Source organism: Melospiza georgiana, chromosome 29, assembly GCF_028018845.1.
Source record: "Melospiza georgiana isolate bMelGeo1 chromosome 29, bMelGeo1.pri, whole genome shotgun sequence".
Classification (NCBI taxonomy): domain Eukaryota; kingdom Metazoa; phylum Chordata; class Aves; order Passeriformes; family Passerellidae; genus Melospiza; species Melospiza georgiana.
In genome coordinates this window covers 1,172,205-1,191,323 of record NC_080458.1, presented here as the reverse complement: position 1 = coordinate 1,191,323, position 19,119 = coordinate 1,172,205, and the positions used below count along the sequence as shown (strand labels likewise).

Below are 19,119 nucleotides of genomic sequence, written 5' to 3'. Positions count from 1 at the left end.
AATTTACGCCGCCACCCCTCTCCCTTAGAGGGTATATTTGTATTAAATTACTTGGTCTTTCAACCCAAACCCCTGCATAATCGGTTTCTTTCTTATTAAGATGGGGCTTTGAATTCACCCATATATTTAAATCCTGTCGGACCTAGTACTCTTCCGATCCGAATATGGGCCAATATACCCCTGGGGATATTTCCTTCCCGCCCCAGATTTCTACACAATAGTGAATCATCCTGGTCTTATCTTTACCCTTGGTGCTAGGGTAATGTTCCCAATTATCTAACATGAATCCCAGCGGACTGTCTCTAGGCACTGGGGGCAGTTTACCAAGTTTATCAGATACAGACGGCTTACTTCTCGTCTGTCCCATCCTCTGGAGTACGCCCGCCCCGTCTTATGGAGTACACTCACACAACAAATCTGCTTTCACTTCCCCTGGTTCGTGGTCCATGTTCTCACGAACAGTAGGAAACGCACTACTGAGGGTCCGCAATCGCTTGGGGAATCTGAGCTGCCGGTTCCCCTATCACTCGCAACACTCCAGGTTACCCAACCCAGACTGAATGGCTGCCGCATGATACTCACGCGTCCTGCGTCCTCGTCTGGACCTTTGTGCACAAAGTTTACAGGGTCGACCTGTTCCCTTTGCTTAATGCCTTAAATTTTGGTTCATCGGTAGGGTAGAAGCGAAAAGTCGGACCCGAGGCCACCAGAGATGGGGCGCCTCCTCGGTAAAATCCGCCCTCCGCAGTTATCCTATCCAAGTCACAGCACCAAATTTGTTATAAATTGAGCTGACAATTTGCCAAGTAAAATCAATTGAGAATTTATTGATAACAGTGGGCAAAGCAATAAGCAAATCAGCGCTGGGCGACAGGGGAGTCTCCGCTCCGCCACTGCCGCACTCTTGTGATATTTCGTGGAGTTCTTATACAGTCCTGCTTCTGGGTTGTTGTGTAGTACTCTGCGTATTCTTCTTTTGTGTCTAGGTGGTCATAGTCCACCTCCCGGAGGTCTGAAGATGAAGATTGGTATTTTTCCTTTATCTGATTCCTGGAGTTTTAAGCTCAATCTACTGAGTTCCTGGAATCTTAAGTTTACTGAGTGGATAAGCTAATACTGTGTTATCAATCATAGCAAGCCCACCACCCAACAGTGTACTAAGCAGATAAACAAATGTTTGTGGAACCCATTGTCTTTGGTTTCACCTTCCTTATCCTTTTAAGTCTGGAAATTTATTAGGCAACAGTCTTACTGGAATAACTTTGTCAGCTTTGATGAACAAACTTAAAGTTTTAACCCATTACATGGATTAAACCCAGGTTAAACCCAGATTAAACCCTGATTAAACCCAGATTAAACCTGTATCAAACGCAAATAAATCCCAAACAAATCCCAGCTGGATCCTGGCCAGATCCCACACAAATCCCACTCAGATTCCAAAGGAATCCCAAAAAAACCTTTCCATGGACTCGGGGCAGATCCCAAAACAATCCTAAAATTTCCGGGGCAAATCCCAGCTGGATCCCCCTAAAAAAAACCACCAAAAAGATCCAGGACAGATCCCAAATGCATCCCAGAGATAAATTCCAGGTTTTTTGGGGAAAACTCGCCCTTTTCCTGCTTTTTCTGCAGCTTTTCCTGGATGACACCAAAGTCAAGAACTTCGTCACCTGCTTCAAAGGTACTGCCCTAATTAACCTGAATAATTTAATCTCTTGTTAATTTGGAGCTGAATATTTATTTGGATTTGGTTATTAATTGAGATTTGAGCCTTCATTAGGATTTAATCCTTAGTTTTACGTGGGACTGCCTAATTTGCATATAAATATTTCATTAATTAATAATTTCCTCGGTCATTAATCTCCCTAATTATTAAATCCTGAATTAATTATTTGCCTAATTAGTTAATTAAGAAATATTTCTTAAGTTAAAAAATTAATTTTTATGAAGCATTTTCCCTTCCCAATTCTTCTTTCCCTTCCCAATTCTTCCTTTCCTTCATCCATAAAATTCCCAAAAAACTTCACAAAAACCTCCAAAAAACCCCGGAAAAACAAAAAAAAAAAAAAAATCCACAAAAACCACCAGAAAACCCCAAAAAAACCCAACAAAAAAACCTCAAAACAACACTGGGAAAACACTCAAAAACCCCCAAAAAACTCAAAAAAAAAGTGTGAAAAAAACCCCAAAACCCACAAAAATCACCAATAAAAAACTCCAAATAACCACCGGAAAAACCTGCAAAAAAGCCCCCCAAAAAAACACCACAAAACCCCCAAAATACAGTTTTGAAAACCCAGAAAATGGCCAGAAAAAAACCAAACCAAAAACCAACTAAAAAAACCCAAAAGGCCCCAGAGACCACCTCACAAATCACCACAAAAGCCCCAAAAAGACCCTGGAAAAACCCAAAAAAACCCACCAAAAAAAAAAAAGTACAAAAGCCACCTGAACCCCCCCAAAAATCCTACCAAAAAAAACGCCCAAAGCAACACTGGAAAAACCCTCAAAAAACCCCCAAAACCCACTACAGAAATTACCAATAACCCCAAATAACTGCTGGAAAAACCTGCAAAAAAGCCCCCTAAAAAATCCAAAAAACACCCCAAAAACCCTGAAATACATTGTAAAAAAAAAAAAAAAAAAAAAACAAAAAAAAAAAAAAAAAAACACCAGAAAACTGTCAGAAAAAAAAAACCTTAAAAAAAAAATCCAAAAGGCCTCAGAAACCACCTCACAAATCACCACAAAGACCCTGGAAAAACCCAAAAAAACCCACAAAAAATCTTCACAAAAACCACCAGAAAATCCAAAAAAACCCCACCAAAAAACCCCACACTGGAAAACGCTCAAAAAAAAAGCCTCAAAAAATCCCCAAAACTCACTACAAAAATCACCAATAAAAACCCAAATAACCGCTGGAAAAACCCTCAATAAAGTCCCTGAAAAATCCCAAAAACCCCACAAAAACCCCACAAAATATTGAAAAAAACCCCATAAAAACCCCAAAAAACCACCAGAAAACTACCAGAAAAAAACCTAAAAAAAATCCCCAAAGGCCTCAGAAATCACCACAAAACCCTCCAAAAGACGCTGCAAGAACCCAAAAAACCCCACCAAATAAAACCTTCAAAAAACCCCAAAAAAGCTTCAAAAAACCCCAAAACCCACTACAAAAACCACCAACCCCCCCCCCCCCCAAATAACCACTGGAAAACCCTGCAGAAAAGCCCCCAAAAATCCAAGAAACACCACAAAACCCCCAAAATACATTGAATCAAAATCCAGAAATGCCCTAAAAAAACCAGACAACCACAAGAAATAAAAACCTAGAAAAACCTAAAAAAACCCCAAAAGGCATCAGAAACCACCTCACAAATCACCACAAAAACCCAAAAAAACCCACTGGAAAACCAGAAAAACCATCAAGTAAACATAAAAAACCCCCAAAACGATACAGAAAAACTCCAGAAAAACTGAAAAATCCCTCTATGAAAGGCTAAAAAAAAAAAACAACCCAAAAACCACCAAAGAAACACCCCAAAAACAACACTGGAAAAGCCCCCCAAGAAACTCTGGAAAACCCACCAAAAAAACTCCAAAACCTCCACAAAAACCCCCAAACTCTCAATAAACTCAATTTAAAAACTCGAAATACCCCAATAAAAATCCGTAATAAACCACTTGAAAATCCCCCAAAAAAACCAAAAAGATGCCAGAAAAAAACCAAAAACCACCCTGAAACCCCTAAAAAAACTCCACGAAACTTACCAAAAAACCAACAGAAAACCTCCTAAAATCCACCAGAAAAGCCAAAAAGATCTCAACAAAAACCTCTTAAAAAATCTCTAAAAACCATCCAGAAAACCAAAAAACCTACCAAAAAATAATCCCCAAAACCACCAAAAATCACCCAAAAAAACCCCCTCAAAAAGACACCAGAAGAACCCCCAAAACCACCACACAAACTTCCAAAAAACCGCCAAAGACCCTGAAAAGACACTGGAAAACTCCAAAGAAATCTCAAAATACCAATGGGAAAACACCCAAAAAACCTGGGAAAAAACCTGAAACCCCCCCAAAAATGCAAAAACTGACCGAAAAATATTGCATGGAAAGCACCAAAAAAGACCCCAAAAAAACTTCACAGAAACCTCCAAAAAATTCAATAAAACCTCCAAAATACCTTCCTAAAGCAATAGAAAAACCACCGGAAAAACCCCCAAAACCACCAAAAAAATATGAAAAAACCCCAAAAATCCACCAGAAAAGCCCAAAAAAATCTCCACCAAAACCCATCAACGAAACCACATAAACCCACGGAAAAAAAGCCCAAAACCCCCCCCCAAAACCACCAGAAAAACTTCAAAAAACCCACAAAAACACTCCAGAAGCGGAACAGAAAAACCCCAAAGAAACCCCAATATACTATTGGAAAAACCTTTAAAAACTCCTAAAAAACAACTCAAAAATCACAAAAAAAATTCCAGAAAACTCCACTAATAATGCTTCAAAAATCATGACAAAACCACCAAAAAATGGCAGAAAACCAACACCCCAAAAAACTGCCAAAAACCACCAAAAAATCCTCAAAAAACCCTACTAAACCACTATTAAAAAATACTGGAAAAACCCCACATAAGACAGGAAAACCCTAAAAGAAAAACCAGAAAACCACCACATAAAACCTCAAAAAAAGCCCCATAAGACCCCAAAGAGGCACCCGAAAAACCCCAAAGAAACCCACAAATACCATAGGAAAAACCCTAAAAATCACCCAAAAAAACCTGGAAAAAATCTCAAAAATTGCCTAAATAATTCCAGAAAAACCACCAATAAAACCCAAGAAAATCTCAATAAAAAGCCCCCAAAAATGGCAAAAACCCATCCAAAACCCACCAAAAAACTGTCAAAAACCACCAGAAATGCCTACTAAATCATTATGAAAAACCACTTGAAAAACCCCAAATAAGACAGGAAAAACTCCCCAGAAAACCCCAAAACGACCACTAAAACCACCAAAACACCATTAAAAACTCCCCAAACAAATCTCCACATAAACCCCAAAAAAACCACAAAGAAGCATCCAAAACACCCCCAAAATTGGCAAAAAACTCGCTAAAAAGCCCTACAAAACTTCCAAAAAACCACCACAAAACCCCCAAATTAGAGTAGAAACCCCCCCCCCCCAAAAACCCCAAAAAGACACAAGAAAACCCCTAGAAACACCACAACAACCTCAAAAATACCTGCAAAAGACTCCAGAGTAGCACCAGAAAAACCCTAAAGAAACCCCAAATACCTCTCAAAAAACCCCAAAAAACACTCAAAAAGATACTAGAAAACCCTCAAAAACCCCCCAAAAACCTGAAAAATAAGGGGAAAATTACCAAAAAAGATCCCAAAAACCCACCGATAACACCCCAAAAATTCTCCCTGAAATCCCGAAAAAATTGTGAAAAACCATCCAAAAGAACTCATAAACCGTCCAAAAAATGACTGAAAAACCCGACTAGGCCTCTATTAAAAAACACTGGGAAAAGCCAAAATAAGACTGGAAAAATACCAAAAACAACCCTAAAACCACTATAAAGATACCAAAAAACACTGAAAACACCCTACAAATAAAACCCAGAAAACCATCAGGAAACCCCAAAAAATCTCCACAAATTCTCCACAAAATCGCCAAAGAAAACCTCTTTACACAGCCCCCCCAAAATCCCTGTCACTGATCCCGGAATTTTTCCCCCAGACGTCGGATTCCTCTCCTTCTTCTTCCGGCACCTGGAGCGGAACCGCAGCGGGCGTTACCAGGAGCACTTCCCCTTCCTTTCGCGCTGCGGCCGCGAGCGGAATTTCCTTCGCTGCTCCGACCTTCCCGTGGTTTTCACCCAAATCCTGCCTGGCCCCGGTGGCAATTCCCTGCTGTCCTACTGCGGGGGCGGCTCCAAGCTGGTGGTGCCCTTCCAGCCGGGAATGTTGGCCGTGTGCCCGCGCAATGGGCGCCTCTACCTCCCGGCGCCGGAGAGGGTCGGTGGCGTTGGGTTGGTGCGTTGGGCCCTGGCCCAAGAGTTGAGCTCGGGGTTTCGCTTCCAGGATGGGCCCCAGCAGCCCCCGACGCATTTGCTTTGGCAGGGGGAGGAGCATCGGCTCTCCGGGGAAATCCTGGGAATGCTGCGGGCAGAGAAATCGGGATCGGAGGTGGGAGCTGCAATTTCCGCCTTGTGAACCGCTGAAAATCAGAATAAACTCGGTCCTGCAGTCATTAAATTCACTGGTTAATTAATTGTAGACTCTATTTTTGATTTAAATAATTAATTTCAGCAAGCATTTCCTTTCCCAATTCTGCTTTTCTGTCATCTCTAAAATTCTCAGAAAACCCCCAAAAAATTCCATGAAAACTGCCAAAAAACTCCCCAAAAACATCGGAAAAAGACCCAAAAAGACACTGGAAAAACCCTAAAAACTACCACCCTAAAAACCCTAAAAAAATCATTTAAATAAACCCAAAAAACCTCCCAAAAACCCACTGGAAAACTCAAAAAAACCCTCCTAAAATAACCCCATAAAGACACTGAAAAAATACCAAAAACCACCACCAAAACCCTAAAAAAAGCCACCAAAAAGCCCACTAGAAAACCCCAAATAGAAGTCCATAAAAAACTCAAAAAAACCCCAAATAACCACAGGAAAACACCAGGAAAACCCAAAAAAAACCCAAAAGACCACCAAAAAACCTACCAAACAACCCCAAAAAACACTGGAGAACCCCAAAAACAACAACAAAAGAACACCAAAAAAAGCACCCAAAAGAGCACCAAGAAAGCCCCCAAACCCCCCCCCCCCCCCAAACCCACTGGAAAACTCAAAAGTAAACCCCAAAAAAATCCCAAAACAACACTGAAAAATTACCAAAAAACCACCACCAAAACCCTAAAAAAGCCACTAAAAAACAACCCAAAAAACCCCAGTAAACCCCAAAATAAACTCCATAAAAACCCTAAAAAACGACCCCAAATAACCACAGGAAAACCCAGAAAAACCACCCAAAAAACTCCAGACAGCCCCAACAAAAAACTCCATGAAAATCATCAGGAAAACCCAAATAAAAAATAAAAGACCACCAAAAAACCCAGAAAAACTAATCCCAAAAACCACTGAAAAACTCCAAAAACAAACCCAAAAATCACCAAAAAAACCTCAAGAAACCCTCAAAAAATCACCAAAACCCCTAAAAAGCCCACTGGAAAACTACTGAAAAAGCCACCAAAACACTCAAGTAATACCAAAAATCACCACCAAAAAAACCCCCAAAACCCTGGAAAAGCCACTAAAAACCAACCCCAAACAACCAGCAAACCCCAAATAAAACTCCATATAAACCTCAAAAAAACCCCAAATAACCACAGGAAAACCCCCCCACAACACCAAAAACACCCTTATAAAAACCAAGAAAAACCACCCAAAAAATCCCAGACAGCCCCAACAAAAAAACTCCATGAAAGCCATCAGGAAAACCCCCCAAAAAAACCCCTAAAAGACCACCAAAAAACCCACAAAAAAAACCCACAAAAAAAAACCCCAAAAACAACAACAACAACAAAAAAAAATTTCCAAAACCTACCAAGAAGGCCCCAAAAAGACCCTAAAAAATCCTGTTGAGAGTCGTTGGGGTTGGGTTGGTGCGCTGGGCCCTGGCCCAAGAGTTGAGCTCAGGATTTCGCTCCCAGGACAGGCCCCAAAAGAAACTCCATAACAACCTCAAAAAAGCCCCAAATAACCACAGGAAAGCCCCCAAAAAACACCAGAAAACCCCCCCAAAACTCCAGACAACTCCAACAAAAGCTCCATGAAAACCGTCAGGAAAACCCAAAAAATACCCTAAAAGACCACCAAGAAACCCCCAAAAAGACACTTGAAAACCCCCAAAAAACACCAAAAAACCCCAAAAGACCCCAAAGAGACACTGGGAAAACGCCGAAGAAAACCCAAAAATACCACTGGAAAAACCCCCAAAATCACCTGAAAAACCTGGAAAAAACCCCAAAAATCACCAAAAATATTCCAGAAGAATCACCAATAACACCCCAAAAAGTCTCTATGAAAAGCCCCCAAAATGGCAAAAACCCATCTAAAAATCCGCAAATAACCACAGGAAAACCACCCAAAAAACCCCAGTCAGCCCCAATAAAAAACTCCATGAAAATCATGGGAAAACCCAAAAAAAACCCTAAAAGACCACCAAAACCCCACCAAAACTAACCCCAAAAAACACCGGAAAACCCCAAAAACAACAACAAAAAACACCAAAAAAACCCACCCCAAAAACACCCCAAAAACCAAAAAAACCCAACCCAAAAACCTTAAAAAATGTACTGAAAAAAAACCCCAAAAATGCTATTTTTGATTTAAATCAATATTTTCAGGAGGAGTTTCCTCCTTTCCCAATTCTTCTTTTTTCTCATCTCTAAAATTCCCAGAAAATCCTAAAAAACCTCCTTCCTTCTTTAAATCCTGCATTTGGGGATTTGGGAATTTGGGATTGGGGATTTGGGATGAAGGATTTGATTTGGGGGATTTGAGATTAAGGAATTTGGGATTTGGGGTAAAGGATTTGGGATTTTTGGATCAAGAATTTGGGATAAAAGATTCGGGAATTTGGGATGGGGGATTTCAGAATTTGGGATGAAGGATTTAGGAATTTTGGATGAAGGGTTTGGAAGGAAGGGTTTAGGGGATTTTGCAATTTGTGGATTCGAGATGAAGAATTTGGGAACTTTGGATCAAGGATTTGGGGATTTGGGATGAAGGGTTTGGGGGATTTGGGATGGGGGATTTGGGAATTTAGGATGGGAGATTTGAGATGAAGGATTTGGGGATTTGGGGTGAAGGGTTTGGGGTGAAGGGTTTGGGGATTTGGGATGAAGGGTTTGGTATGAAGGATTTGGGAACTTTGGATCAAGGATTTGGGAATTTGGGATGAAGGATTATAGGGATTTGGAATTAAGGATTTGGGAACTTTGAATCAAGGATTTGGGATGGACTTGGGGGATTTGGGATGAGGGATTTGGCGATTTGGCAATTTGTGGATTTGGGATGAAGGATTTGGGAACTTTGGATCAAGGACTTGGTAGTTTGGGATGAAGGATTTGGGAATTTGGGATGAAGGGTTTGGGGATTTGAGGGGGGTTTGATAGAAATTGAGTGGTGACAGCTAATTAATTAATAACCAATTTCAGATAAATAATTAATTAATATTTGTTTCATACTTAAATAATGTCCCATACGAATTAAAAACTTTGGGATTGGGGTGGGAAAACACCAAAATTGGACGGAAAAACATCGGGATGAGGGGGAAAACCCTAAAATAAAACACAAAACACCAGGATGGGGTGAAAAAATATAAAAACCAGACAGAAAAGCACCAAAATAAAGGAAAAAAACCAGAATGAGGCGGAATTTTGGGATGAAGGATTTGGACTTTGGGATGAAGGATTTGGATTTTGGGATGAAGGATTTGAAATTAAGGTGTTGGAGCTTTTCCACTATGGAGGCTCCAAGCTTTTCCCAAATCACAAGGAGAAGTCGTCCAAGGTTCCGTGGCCATAGGGGTTGGAAGTCCACACGAGGTCACTCCTCCTGGAATTCGTCAACATTTGGCAAAACTCAACATTGGCTGCCGCCAAAAGTTCCTCATCCACCAGTTCCTCAAAATTCCTGGCGGATTCCGGCGGCGGTGGCTCTGGCTTGCAGCAATCCACGGGAAGGCATAGACGACCAGGTGGATGTCGCGCAGCTCCAAGGTTTTCTGGAGCAGATCCTTGAGCGTGGCCGTAGACATGGGATTGCCGTAGACTCCCAGGAAACACAGGTGCGAGCAGTGGCGCAGCGGCGGCAGCAGCGCATCCAGATGGGAGTCGGCCATGCAGCATTCCATGAGATCCAGGTGCAGCAGTGAGGCTGAGGTTTCCTCCAGGAGCAGCCGCAGAGGCTCCAGGAGGCCCTGGGAGAAGTCATGTCTGCTTAGGTCCAAGCGCTTGAGGGCCAGAGCTTGGAAGCTTTGGGGGAGGAAGCCGAGGTCGGCAGGAACGAGGGAGCAAAAGGCCAATTCCAAGCTTTCCAACGGAGCCTGGAGGTCGCTGGAGGGAGGGAAAAGGGAGAGGTGAAGATTGGTTGGGATTTGTGGGCAATGAGACCTGGGATTGCATCCATCTCTGTCTTGGGAAAGAGCTTCCAAGACCATCAAGGTCAAGGTTTCAGAATGATGGAATTGTGAAGTCAAGTAGTGGAGTTACGGAATGGCTGTGGTTGGGAAAGATCTCCAAAAACATTGAGTTTGACCTCTGAAAATCCTGGGATTTTGGAATGATGGGATCATGGGATTGTGGGATGGGTGAGGTTGGGAAAGAGCTCCAAGACCATCAAGTCTGACCTCTAAAAATCCTGGTGTTTTTGGAATGATGGGATTGTGGGATTGTGAGATAGGTGAGGTTGGGAAAGGTCTTCAAGAACATTGAGTTTGACCTCTGAAAATCCTGGGATTTTGGTATGATGGGATCATGGAGTTATGGAATTATGGATCCATGAGATTATGGGCTCATGGAGTAGCGGGGTCATGGAATCATGGAATTATGGAATGGCTGAGGTTGGGGAAAACCTCCAAGACTATCAAATTCAAGAATTGAAAATCATGAAATTATGGAATGTGGGATCATGGAGTTCTGGAATCATAATTCATGGAATTGTGGAATGTAGGATCATGGGACGCTGGGATCCCAGAGTTCTGGAGTCATGGAGAGACTCTTTGGCAGAGGAAGAGGAGGTCGGTGGCAACGAGGGAGAAGACCAATTCCAAGCTTTCCAACGGAGCCTGCAGGTCACTGGAGGGAGGGAAAAGGGAGAGGTGAGGATTGGTTGGGATTCACAGGGAGAACGTGGGGAAAGATCTCCAAGAACATCAAGTTTGACCTCTGAAAATCCTGGGATTTTGGAGTGATGGGATCATGGAGTTATGGAATGACTGAAGTTGGGAAAGAGCTCCAAGAACATTGAGTGTGACCTCTGAAAATCTTGGGATTTCGGAGTAATGGGGTCATGGAATCAGGGAATTACTCAGGTCAGGAAAGATCTCCAAGACCATCAAGTTCAAGGTTTGAGAATCATGGAATTAGGGGATCACAGAGCCATGGAATTGTGGGATGGGTGAGGTTGAGAAAGAACTCCTAGAACATCGAGTTCAACCTCTGAAAATCCTGGGAGTTTGGAGTTATGGGGTCATGGAATCATGGAATCACTTAGGTCAGGAAAAGTCTCCAGGACCATCAAGGTCATGATTTGAGAATCATGGAATTATGGGATCATGGGGTCATGGAATTCTGGAATCAAATTGTGGAATTATGGAGTGGCTGAGGTTGGGAAAGAGCTCCAAGAACATCCAAGTTCAACCTCTGAAAATCCTGGGATTTTTGGAGTGATGGGATCATGGAGTTATGGAATGACTCAGGTTGGGAAAGATCTCCAAACCCATCAAGTTCAAGGTTTGAGAATCATGGAATTATGGGATCACAGAGCCATGGAACTGTGGAATGACTGAGGTTAATAAAGAGCTCCAAGAACACCAAGTTTGACCTCTGAAAATCCTGGGATTTTGGAGTTATGGGGTCATGGAATTGTGGAATGACTCAGGTTGGGAAAGATCTCCAAGACCGTCAAATTGAAGGTTTGAAAATCATGGAATTCTGGGATCATGGAGTCATGGAATTGTGGAATCAAATAATGGAATTATGGAGTTACTCAGGTTGGGAAAGGTCTCCAACGCCATCAGGTTTGACATCTGAAGATCATGGGATCATGGAGTTATGGAATGGCTGAGGTTGGGGGAAACCTCCAAGACCATCAAGTTCAAGGTTTGAAAATCATTAAATTATGGGATCATGGAGTCATGGAATTGTGGAATGACTCAAGTTGGGAAAGGTCTCCAAGAACATTGAGTTTGAACTCTGAAAATCCTGGGAGTTTGGAGTTATGGGATCATGGAGTTATGGAATGAGTGAGATTGGGGGAAACCTCCAAGACCATCAAGTTCAAGGTTTGAAAATCATTAAATTATGGGATCATGGAGTCATGGAATTGTGGAATGACTCAAGTTGGGAAAGGTCTCCAAGAACATAGAGTTTGAACTCTGAAAATCCTGGGAGTTTGGAGTTATGGGATCATGGAGTTATGGAATGAGTGAGATTGGGAAAGAGCTCCAAGAATATCAAGTTCAAGGTTTGAGAATAATGGAATTATGGGTTCACAGAGCCATGGAATTGTGGAATGGCTGAGATTGGGAAAGAGATCCAAGAAAACCAAGTTTGACCTCTGAAAATACTGGGATTTTGGAGTTATGGAATGGCTGAGGTTGGGAAAGATCTCCAGGAACATCAAGGTCAAAGTTGGAGAATCATGGAATTATGGGATCATGGAATTGTGGAATCAAATAATGGGATTATGGAATTACTGAGGTTGGGAAAGGTCTCCAACACCATCAGGTTTGACATCTGAGGATCATGGGATCATGGAGTTATGGAATTATGGATCCATGAGATTATGGGGTCATGGAGTTGTGTGGTTGTGGAATTGGGGAATTATGGATTGGCTGAGGTTGGGGAAAACCTCCAAGACTATCAAGTTCAAGCTCTGAAATTAATGGAATTACGGAATGATGGGATCATGGAGTTCTGGGATCATGGGATCTGGGATCATAATTCATGGAATTGTGGAATGTGGGATCATGGAATGTTGGGATCCCAGAGTTCTGGAGCCATGGAGAGACTCTTTGGCAGAGGAAGGCGATGTTGGCGGGAACGATGGAGCAGAAGGCCAATTCCAAGCTTTCCAACGGAGCCTGGAGGTCGCTGGAGGGAGGGAAAAGGGAGAGGTGAGGATAGGTTGGGATTCACAGGGGAAATGTGGGGAAAGATCTCCAAGAACATCAAGTTTGACCTCTGGAAATCCTGGGATTTGGGAACAATTGGATCATGGAGTCATGGAATAGCTGAGGTTGGGGAAAACCTCCAAGACCATCAAGTTCAAGGTTTGAAACTCATGGAATTATGAGATCACAGTGTTACATGGCTTTGCAAGGGTTCCTCAGGGTGAGAGAGATAGATGAGAAGGCTGGATTTATTATTTTATGATTATTTATTATTTTATGATATATAATACATTATGACTATACTAAAAGGAATACAGAGAAAAATTCAGAAGCTACTAAGCTAAGAATAGAATAGAAATAGGAATGAATAACAAAGTTCTGTGTCCAGGCAGAAAGCAAGGACAAACTCTCCCGTGAGTGGTCAGCAAATCCAAACACTCACAGAAGACTAATCACAGATGCACCTGTTACATTCCACAGCAGCAGATAATAATTGTTTACATTTTTCTTCTGAGGCCTCCGCTTCCCAGAAGAGGAAAACTCCTAAAAGAAAGGATTTTTATGAAAGAATGTCCGTGACATCTTACCTTTCCAAATTATATAAATTAAAAAAAAAATGCTGATGTGGAATGAACAGGAAATTTCTTCACCTGTATAACATATGATACTAACAAATCACTAAAACAATCTTACAATCTAAGAAAATGCAAAATACAACACAAAGAAAATTCAAGTCCAAGCAGCTGAGTTTCAGGAACAGTCCATGGGCTGAAAATGTTCCTCTTGGACATATCTGAAAGTCCTTTTTGGTCCTGAAACAGACTTTCTGCAAAAAGTCCCATCAATAGTTATGAAAAACCATTGACGGTCATAAAACAATTTCAAACAATTTCAAACAATTTGAACAATTTATGGAATGTCCTTTTCTGGCCCTTCAATGCTTCAGTGCTTCAGAGCTGCTGCCAGCTATTTCAATCTTTTTTTATTTAATGTTTAATTTTTTTTTTTTCTATCGAAAAGAGCAGCAGCAGCAAAGCAGCCAGAGCCAGAGAAAGAAAGGCCCTGGGGGCCCTGGCCCTTTAACGGACCAGGAACCCCAAAGCTGGCCCACAAAAGGCGGGCCAGGACCGGTAGGAGAAACCACAACTCCCAGAGACATCAGGAGGCCACACAGTGGCCCTGGCCCAGAAACTTCCTGAGCCCAACATCCCAGGCCAAACCCATGAAGCAGGCTCTGCATTCCCACAGGCCTGCACCCTGCTGCCAGTACAATGGCAGCACGGGTGGTGAGACGCTTCCTTTCCCCAAAACGACTGAGGCATGCCAGCAGCAGGGAAATAGAAGCCTTCCCCAGAAATCCCGTCTTGGGTCTGGAGATGTTTGTTCCTCACAGCAAACAAGCCATGGTCTCTTCCAGCTGTGCCCTCTCCCTCTGCAATGCAAATGCATCAGGTGTGTTTCCCATCTGCCTCATGGCACCACCCCCTCTGGGCTGGGGACCACAGGCAGAATTCTCGGGACGCACCTGCCCCCTGCACCTGCGCCGCTAGGGTGCAAGAGAAACGGCAGAGATGGCAACCCTCTAAGGGACAGCAACTGACCAAAAACTCCCCAACCCGCCAAGAATGCTGATCTTGAAAGCAGGCAGGCGGGCTGCCCCCCGTCCCCCAGCTGTCGGGCCGCGCCGGTTCCATGGAAGGAGTGGCTGATGCCCTCTTCCCCTGTCCCAGCTCGCCCTACAGGGGCTGCAGGGGCAGCCCCGGGACAACCCGAAACACTCGGGGGGGAAATCACGCTGGGTGTAGGAGCGGCTGCGGGCTGCTCCGAGGGTCCCGTGGGTTCGGCGCTGTCTTCAGCACCATCCGGAACAGGGACTGTCTAGGCTTCAGGCGGCGGGGAGGCTGGTGGAAGCGGCTGGGGGGCCAAGGGGGCTGGAGAGGATTCCTCGTCCACTGAGTCGGAAGATGCAGACGCGTCTTCGTTGCCTAGCAACAGTGGCTCAGCTGCAGGAAACGACACTGCTGTGTCCCTTGGCTCTGAAAGCGGCGGCAGGCAAGGCGCGGGGTCGGTGCCGTCTTCTGCCGCTGACTCTGGGGTCAGCCATGGTCAGTGGCTGGAGCTTTGGGCAGAGCTGTGCTGAAAAGGCACAAGAAGCACAGACTGGTGCCAGCCCACAAAACACATTTGGGACTTTGTCCTCCTGAGCTGCCAGAAGTAAGGCAAGGAGGGCAGCGGTTCTTTTCAGAGAAGGATGCGCTCACTCGCTCTCCATTGCTAAAACAAAGGTGGTGCCTTCGAGCACCTCACTGCTCTTTGGGGCTACAGCTTCAGAGTCCTGAATTCTCATTTCTGGCTGCCAGCAAATCCATCTGAAAGTTACTGGTAGTTCCTTAGCCACCTGCAGTGCTGCACTTGGGAACTGCACATAGGGAGAGTTCTGCAAGGCGTTCCTGAAAGCCCTAAGCCCTGCCCATATCACAAGATGTATCCACAGAGTATTAAGGCATGGATTACTTCTTCTGAATCCTAGAAAGAGCAGCAGAGAGTGTGGTCAGAGGTTTGTGGGTGATAGTTGAGACATCACTGTTACCAAGTGGACAAGGCAAAATTACAGTGGCCCCAGGTGTCCTGTAACTGGCTCCCAAGGGAGCAGAGAAATAAGGGAGCAGAGAAATAGACTGTTGGAATGTCAGTTCCTAATTACTGCAGTGCCTAATCACAAGGCAGTTTTGCACATCTCAGCTGTGTCATTGCAAAAATCACTCGCTCCACGTGCCTTGTAGTCTCGTGCCGCCAACCTCTCAAGTTACTGATTTTCAATGTCGTTTTAGGTGGCAATAAAAAAAATAAATCTTCAAGGAGTGAGGAGGAAGGAGCTAACCTTTAACGAAATAATGATCATGAAGAGGTATAGGAGTCCCAATGTTGTGAGTTATTTAGACAGGTGAGAGGTCATGGTCTTATCCCATGGATCTGCATTTACATACAGCAAACATGAGAGTTTAAAAACCCACTTTGGTGAGTGGCAGAAGGTAGAGCTGTTAATTTTTATTTATTCATATTTCTCTACTCATCTCCAATGGATGAGAAGAGAGTGCATCTTGTCTGCATGAGTCTTCTCTGGCACACCTACTTTGATAATTATTCCAAAATTATTCAAAACCTGAATCTGCTGTAACTTCCTAACTCAATAGCCTGGAAGTTCACTGCCTCCACATTTATTTGGGATTGACTTTTTAAAGTTTCTTAAGTGCTGATGAACCATCCTAAAGTGGATTTCCCTTGGATTGTTGCCCCTCTTTGCCATTGCTATGCATGCCAGGAAGACTAGGGGTATATTTCCAGAAACACCATGCCTGACACGTTTTTTATTTCAGCTGTTTCTAAACTGGACTTTTCATTTGCTGTCCATCTAAGACATCTCCTTTTACACAGCTGTGTCTTTCTCTTTGAGACTGCACAGATTGCAAACAATGCACAGCCAAGAGGGAATATCTATTCCTTTGATTCTGTCCTTGTCACAAAGGCATCTGGAAATAAGAAACCTGGAAACAAAAATTCAACGTAGCCATGCATGTTCATCTCCACGCCCTTGTTTCCTTCTTTCAGCTACCTTCTGAGCGAGGAACTCTTGCTGCTTATGGAGTACATGGATGGAGGCATCCTGAGCGATGTCATCAGCCAGACCTGCCTGTCTGAAGATGAGACAGCAGCCATCAGTCGGGAGGTCAGCAATCCCATCTGTGTTTCCAAGGGCTTGGGCAGCATTGTCTGGGAAACAGGGGCTCAGAGCTGGAGTGATTTCCTGGGCCAGGCTTTGTTTCTGCGTTGCTGGTATGCTATGGGCAAGTAAAAGCATCTCAAGTGAAAGGCCTGCCAGTGCCCCTGCACTCCGTGTACTCAGTGCCAGTACACTTATCTCCTGCTGTTGAATTCTTGCTCTGCCTCTTGTATTTGTATTTTCTGTTCTCCACCTTGCCTCTCTAAATGTTTGCCTGGAGTCTGTCTTCACTGCATTCCTTGCCTGTAAAAGCAAAGGTGCTGGTGGCAGGATTTGAAATGATCAGCAAAGAAAAAAGAGAGAGACCCATTTCTGTCAGTCCTCAGCTAAAAAGGATAGGAGTGCAGCCAAAATGCTCTTTGATTCTGAGCACATGCACTGCAGCAGGAGTCATCCTGGCTGGTTTGCAAGGGACAGCCTACAACAGCAGGTGCTGTTCCTCTTTCAAAAGTTGGCGTGCCTTTCCTCATAAAGGTCCTGCTCTGCAGGTGTTGGAGCAGCGAGCTCTTCCTCTCAGTGGCCATTACTGTTCTGCCATTATTCCCCATTCCCCCAGAGAGGGAATCTTTCTTTTAGATTGTTTGTTTCTTTCTTGTGTGGTGAAATCACATCACTCATTTTTGCCCACCACTTTCTGTTTTCTCTCTCAGTGCCTGCAAGGACTGGATTTTCTTCATTCAAACGATGTGATCCATCAAGATGTGAAGAGCAGCAACATTTTTCTCAGAACTGATGGTTCTGTCAAGCTGGGTCAGTATATTCTTGGTCAGGTGCAGCGTTCCAGGGATGTGGGTGTGGGGCTGCTTGGAGTGACTGCCAGCTCCCCAAAAATGGTGCTGGTGGCAGTGCAGGGACCCCTGCTGCGAGCTGAGGGCACAGTTGCAACGTGCACAGAGGTAGAAGGAACCACAAGCAGTCAAGAGTGGCATTGCTCTGTGTGTCCCTTCCAGAGGGAAGGAGTTACAAGTCTAAAGTTTCCAAAGAACAAAAGCCACTGCTGGAGGCAGTGTAAAAAATGGGGGGACTTTTTAAGTCACCAATGCCAGGAGATTCAACAGCACATTTTCAAACTTCTACTGGGAAATTCTTTTGCTTGCTTTCCTAATTGCACAGAATTCAAATAAAACCAGTATTTTGCTTTCTCCTCAGCTGATTTTGGCCTCCCTACTCAGCTCACTCCTGAGCAGAGCAGACGGTGCTCACTAACCGGGACTCCTTGGTGGATGGCGCCTGAAGTGGTGACAGGTCAGCCATATGGCCCCAAAGTGGACATATGGTCTTTTGGAATTGTGGGGATTGAAATGATAGAACAAGAACCTCCTTACTGGAGCGAAAGTTCTGGCACAGTAAGGAGCAAATACTCACTGATCCCACTGTCTTTCTCACCTGTTCCCTGTCCTGCGTGCCGTTGGAAAAAATCCCATTGCCATCTGCTGGAACTACTTCCACCAATGTCCCCTCCTACAAATATCCCTGCAACACATCAGCATCTGCTCTAGTTTTGGTTGCATCGGTGAGTAACTCAAGCCTTATCACATGCAAACAAACTTCATTCTTAGGCAACACCTTCCTTTGGGTTATAAGGGGTTCCAGTTCTTTTGTCTGTGGAGATGGCCCAAGTAACAGGAAACAAGCATCTTAGAACTTCTGTTATCTTTCCATAAATGAAGGAATGAAACCCAAACCCAACAAAGTTTCTAAAACTGTGGTCTTTAGAGAGGAACCTAACCCACTGTGCAGTTGCTTCTCACTGGGAAACATGCCTGAAACCTGGGCATGAGGGTGTAAAGGCCAAAGAGTCTCTTCTGCTTCTTGTGCAGTGCTGCTGCACTGCATTTAGTGACCGTGTTTCTCTCCTAGCCCAAGGAACGTTCTCTGTGTCACCAAGCCGAAGCCTGGTGATTTGGAGAGCCTGCCAAAACCTCCTGTTTGTTTTCTGACAATTTCTGGAATGGGTCTACCACTAATGTATTGACTTGAGTAGCCAAATGAGCAGAGGTTGACCATAGGGATGGCACCTCTCCTTCTTCTGACCATGAAAATTTCTCTTTTGAAAAATGGGAAGCTGAAATTTTCAGACTGCTGAGACAGAGTTGCAGGTGTCTCCTGTGTGTCCAAGCAGTCATTTTCATCCCAATACATTTGTGCAGGCATCTTAATGTGTCTGTGTTGAAGATGAGATTGTAAATGTTTGTTTCCTTACCTGGGGATTAACTGATGGATTTCCTTTCTTTCCTTCCAATTCCCATTGTTTTCAAGAATAGCACAAAAAGCTTGATGAGTTTTGTTCTATGGCAGCTGTGCTTAAAGGACCAACAAGCACTGCAGAGATGCCTTTCCTGTACTAATCCTTGAAATTTGTATAGCAAAGTCTCTCTTCCAAAAAGCCTCTCAAGCTGGTGTGAATCCTCAGAGAAGC

The 19,119-nt window shown here is 43.7% G+C and overlaps 1 protein-coding gene across 1 annotated transcript in view; it reads left to right on the top strand.

The window, feature by feature from the left end:
• LOC131094392 (zinc finger protein 572-like) overlaps nt 1-19,119 on the top strand; it is a 68,195-nt gene that overhangs the window by 15,130 nt on the left and 33,946 nt on the right. The window contains exons 3-8 of the mRNA XM_058041986.1: nt 1,633-1,681; nt 15,751-15,863; nt 16,529-16,646; nt 17,351-17,450; nt 17,850-17,945; nt 18,188-18,213. Coding sequence (XP_057897969.1) covers nt 1,643-1,681; nt 15,751-15,863; nt 16,529-16,646; nt 17,351-17,450; nt 17,850-17,945; nt 18,188-18,213 — 492 coding nt within the window. The 5' untranslated portion in view covers nt 1,633-1,642. The remainder of the gene's footprint in view (nt 1-1,632; nt 1,682-15,750; nt 15,864-16,528; nt 16,647-17,350; nt 17,451-17,849; nt 17,946-18,187; nt 18,214-19,119) is intronic.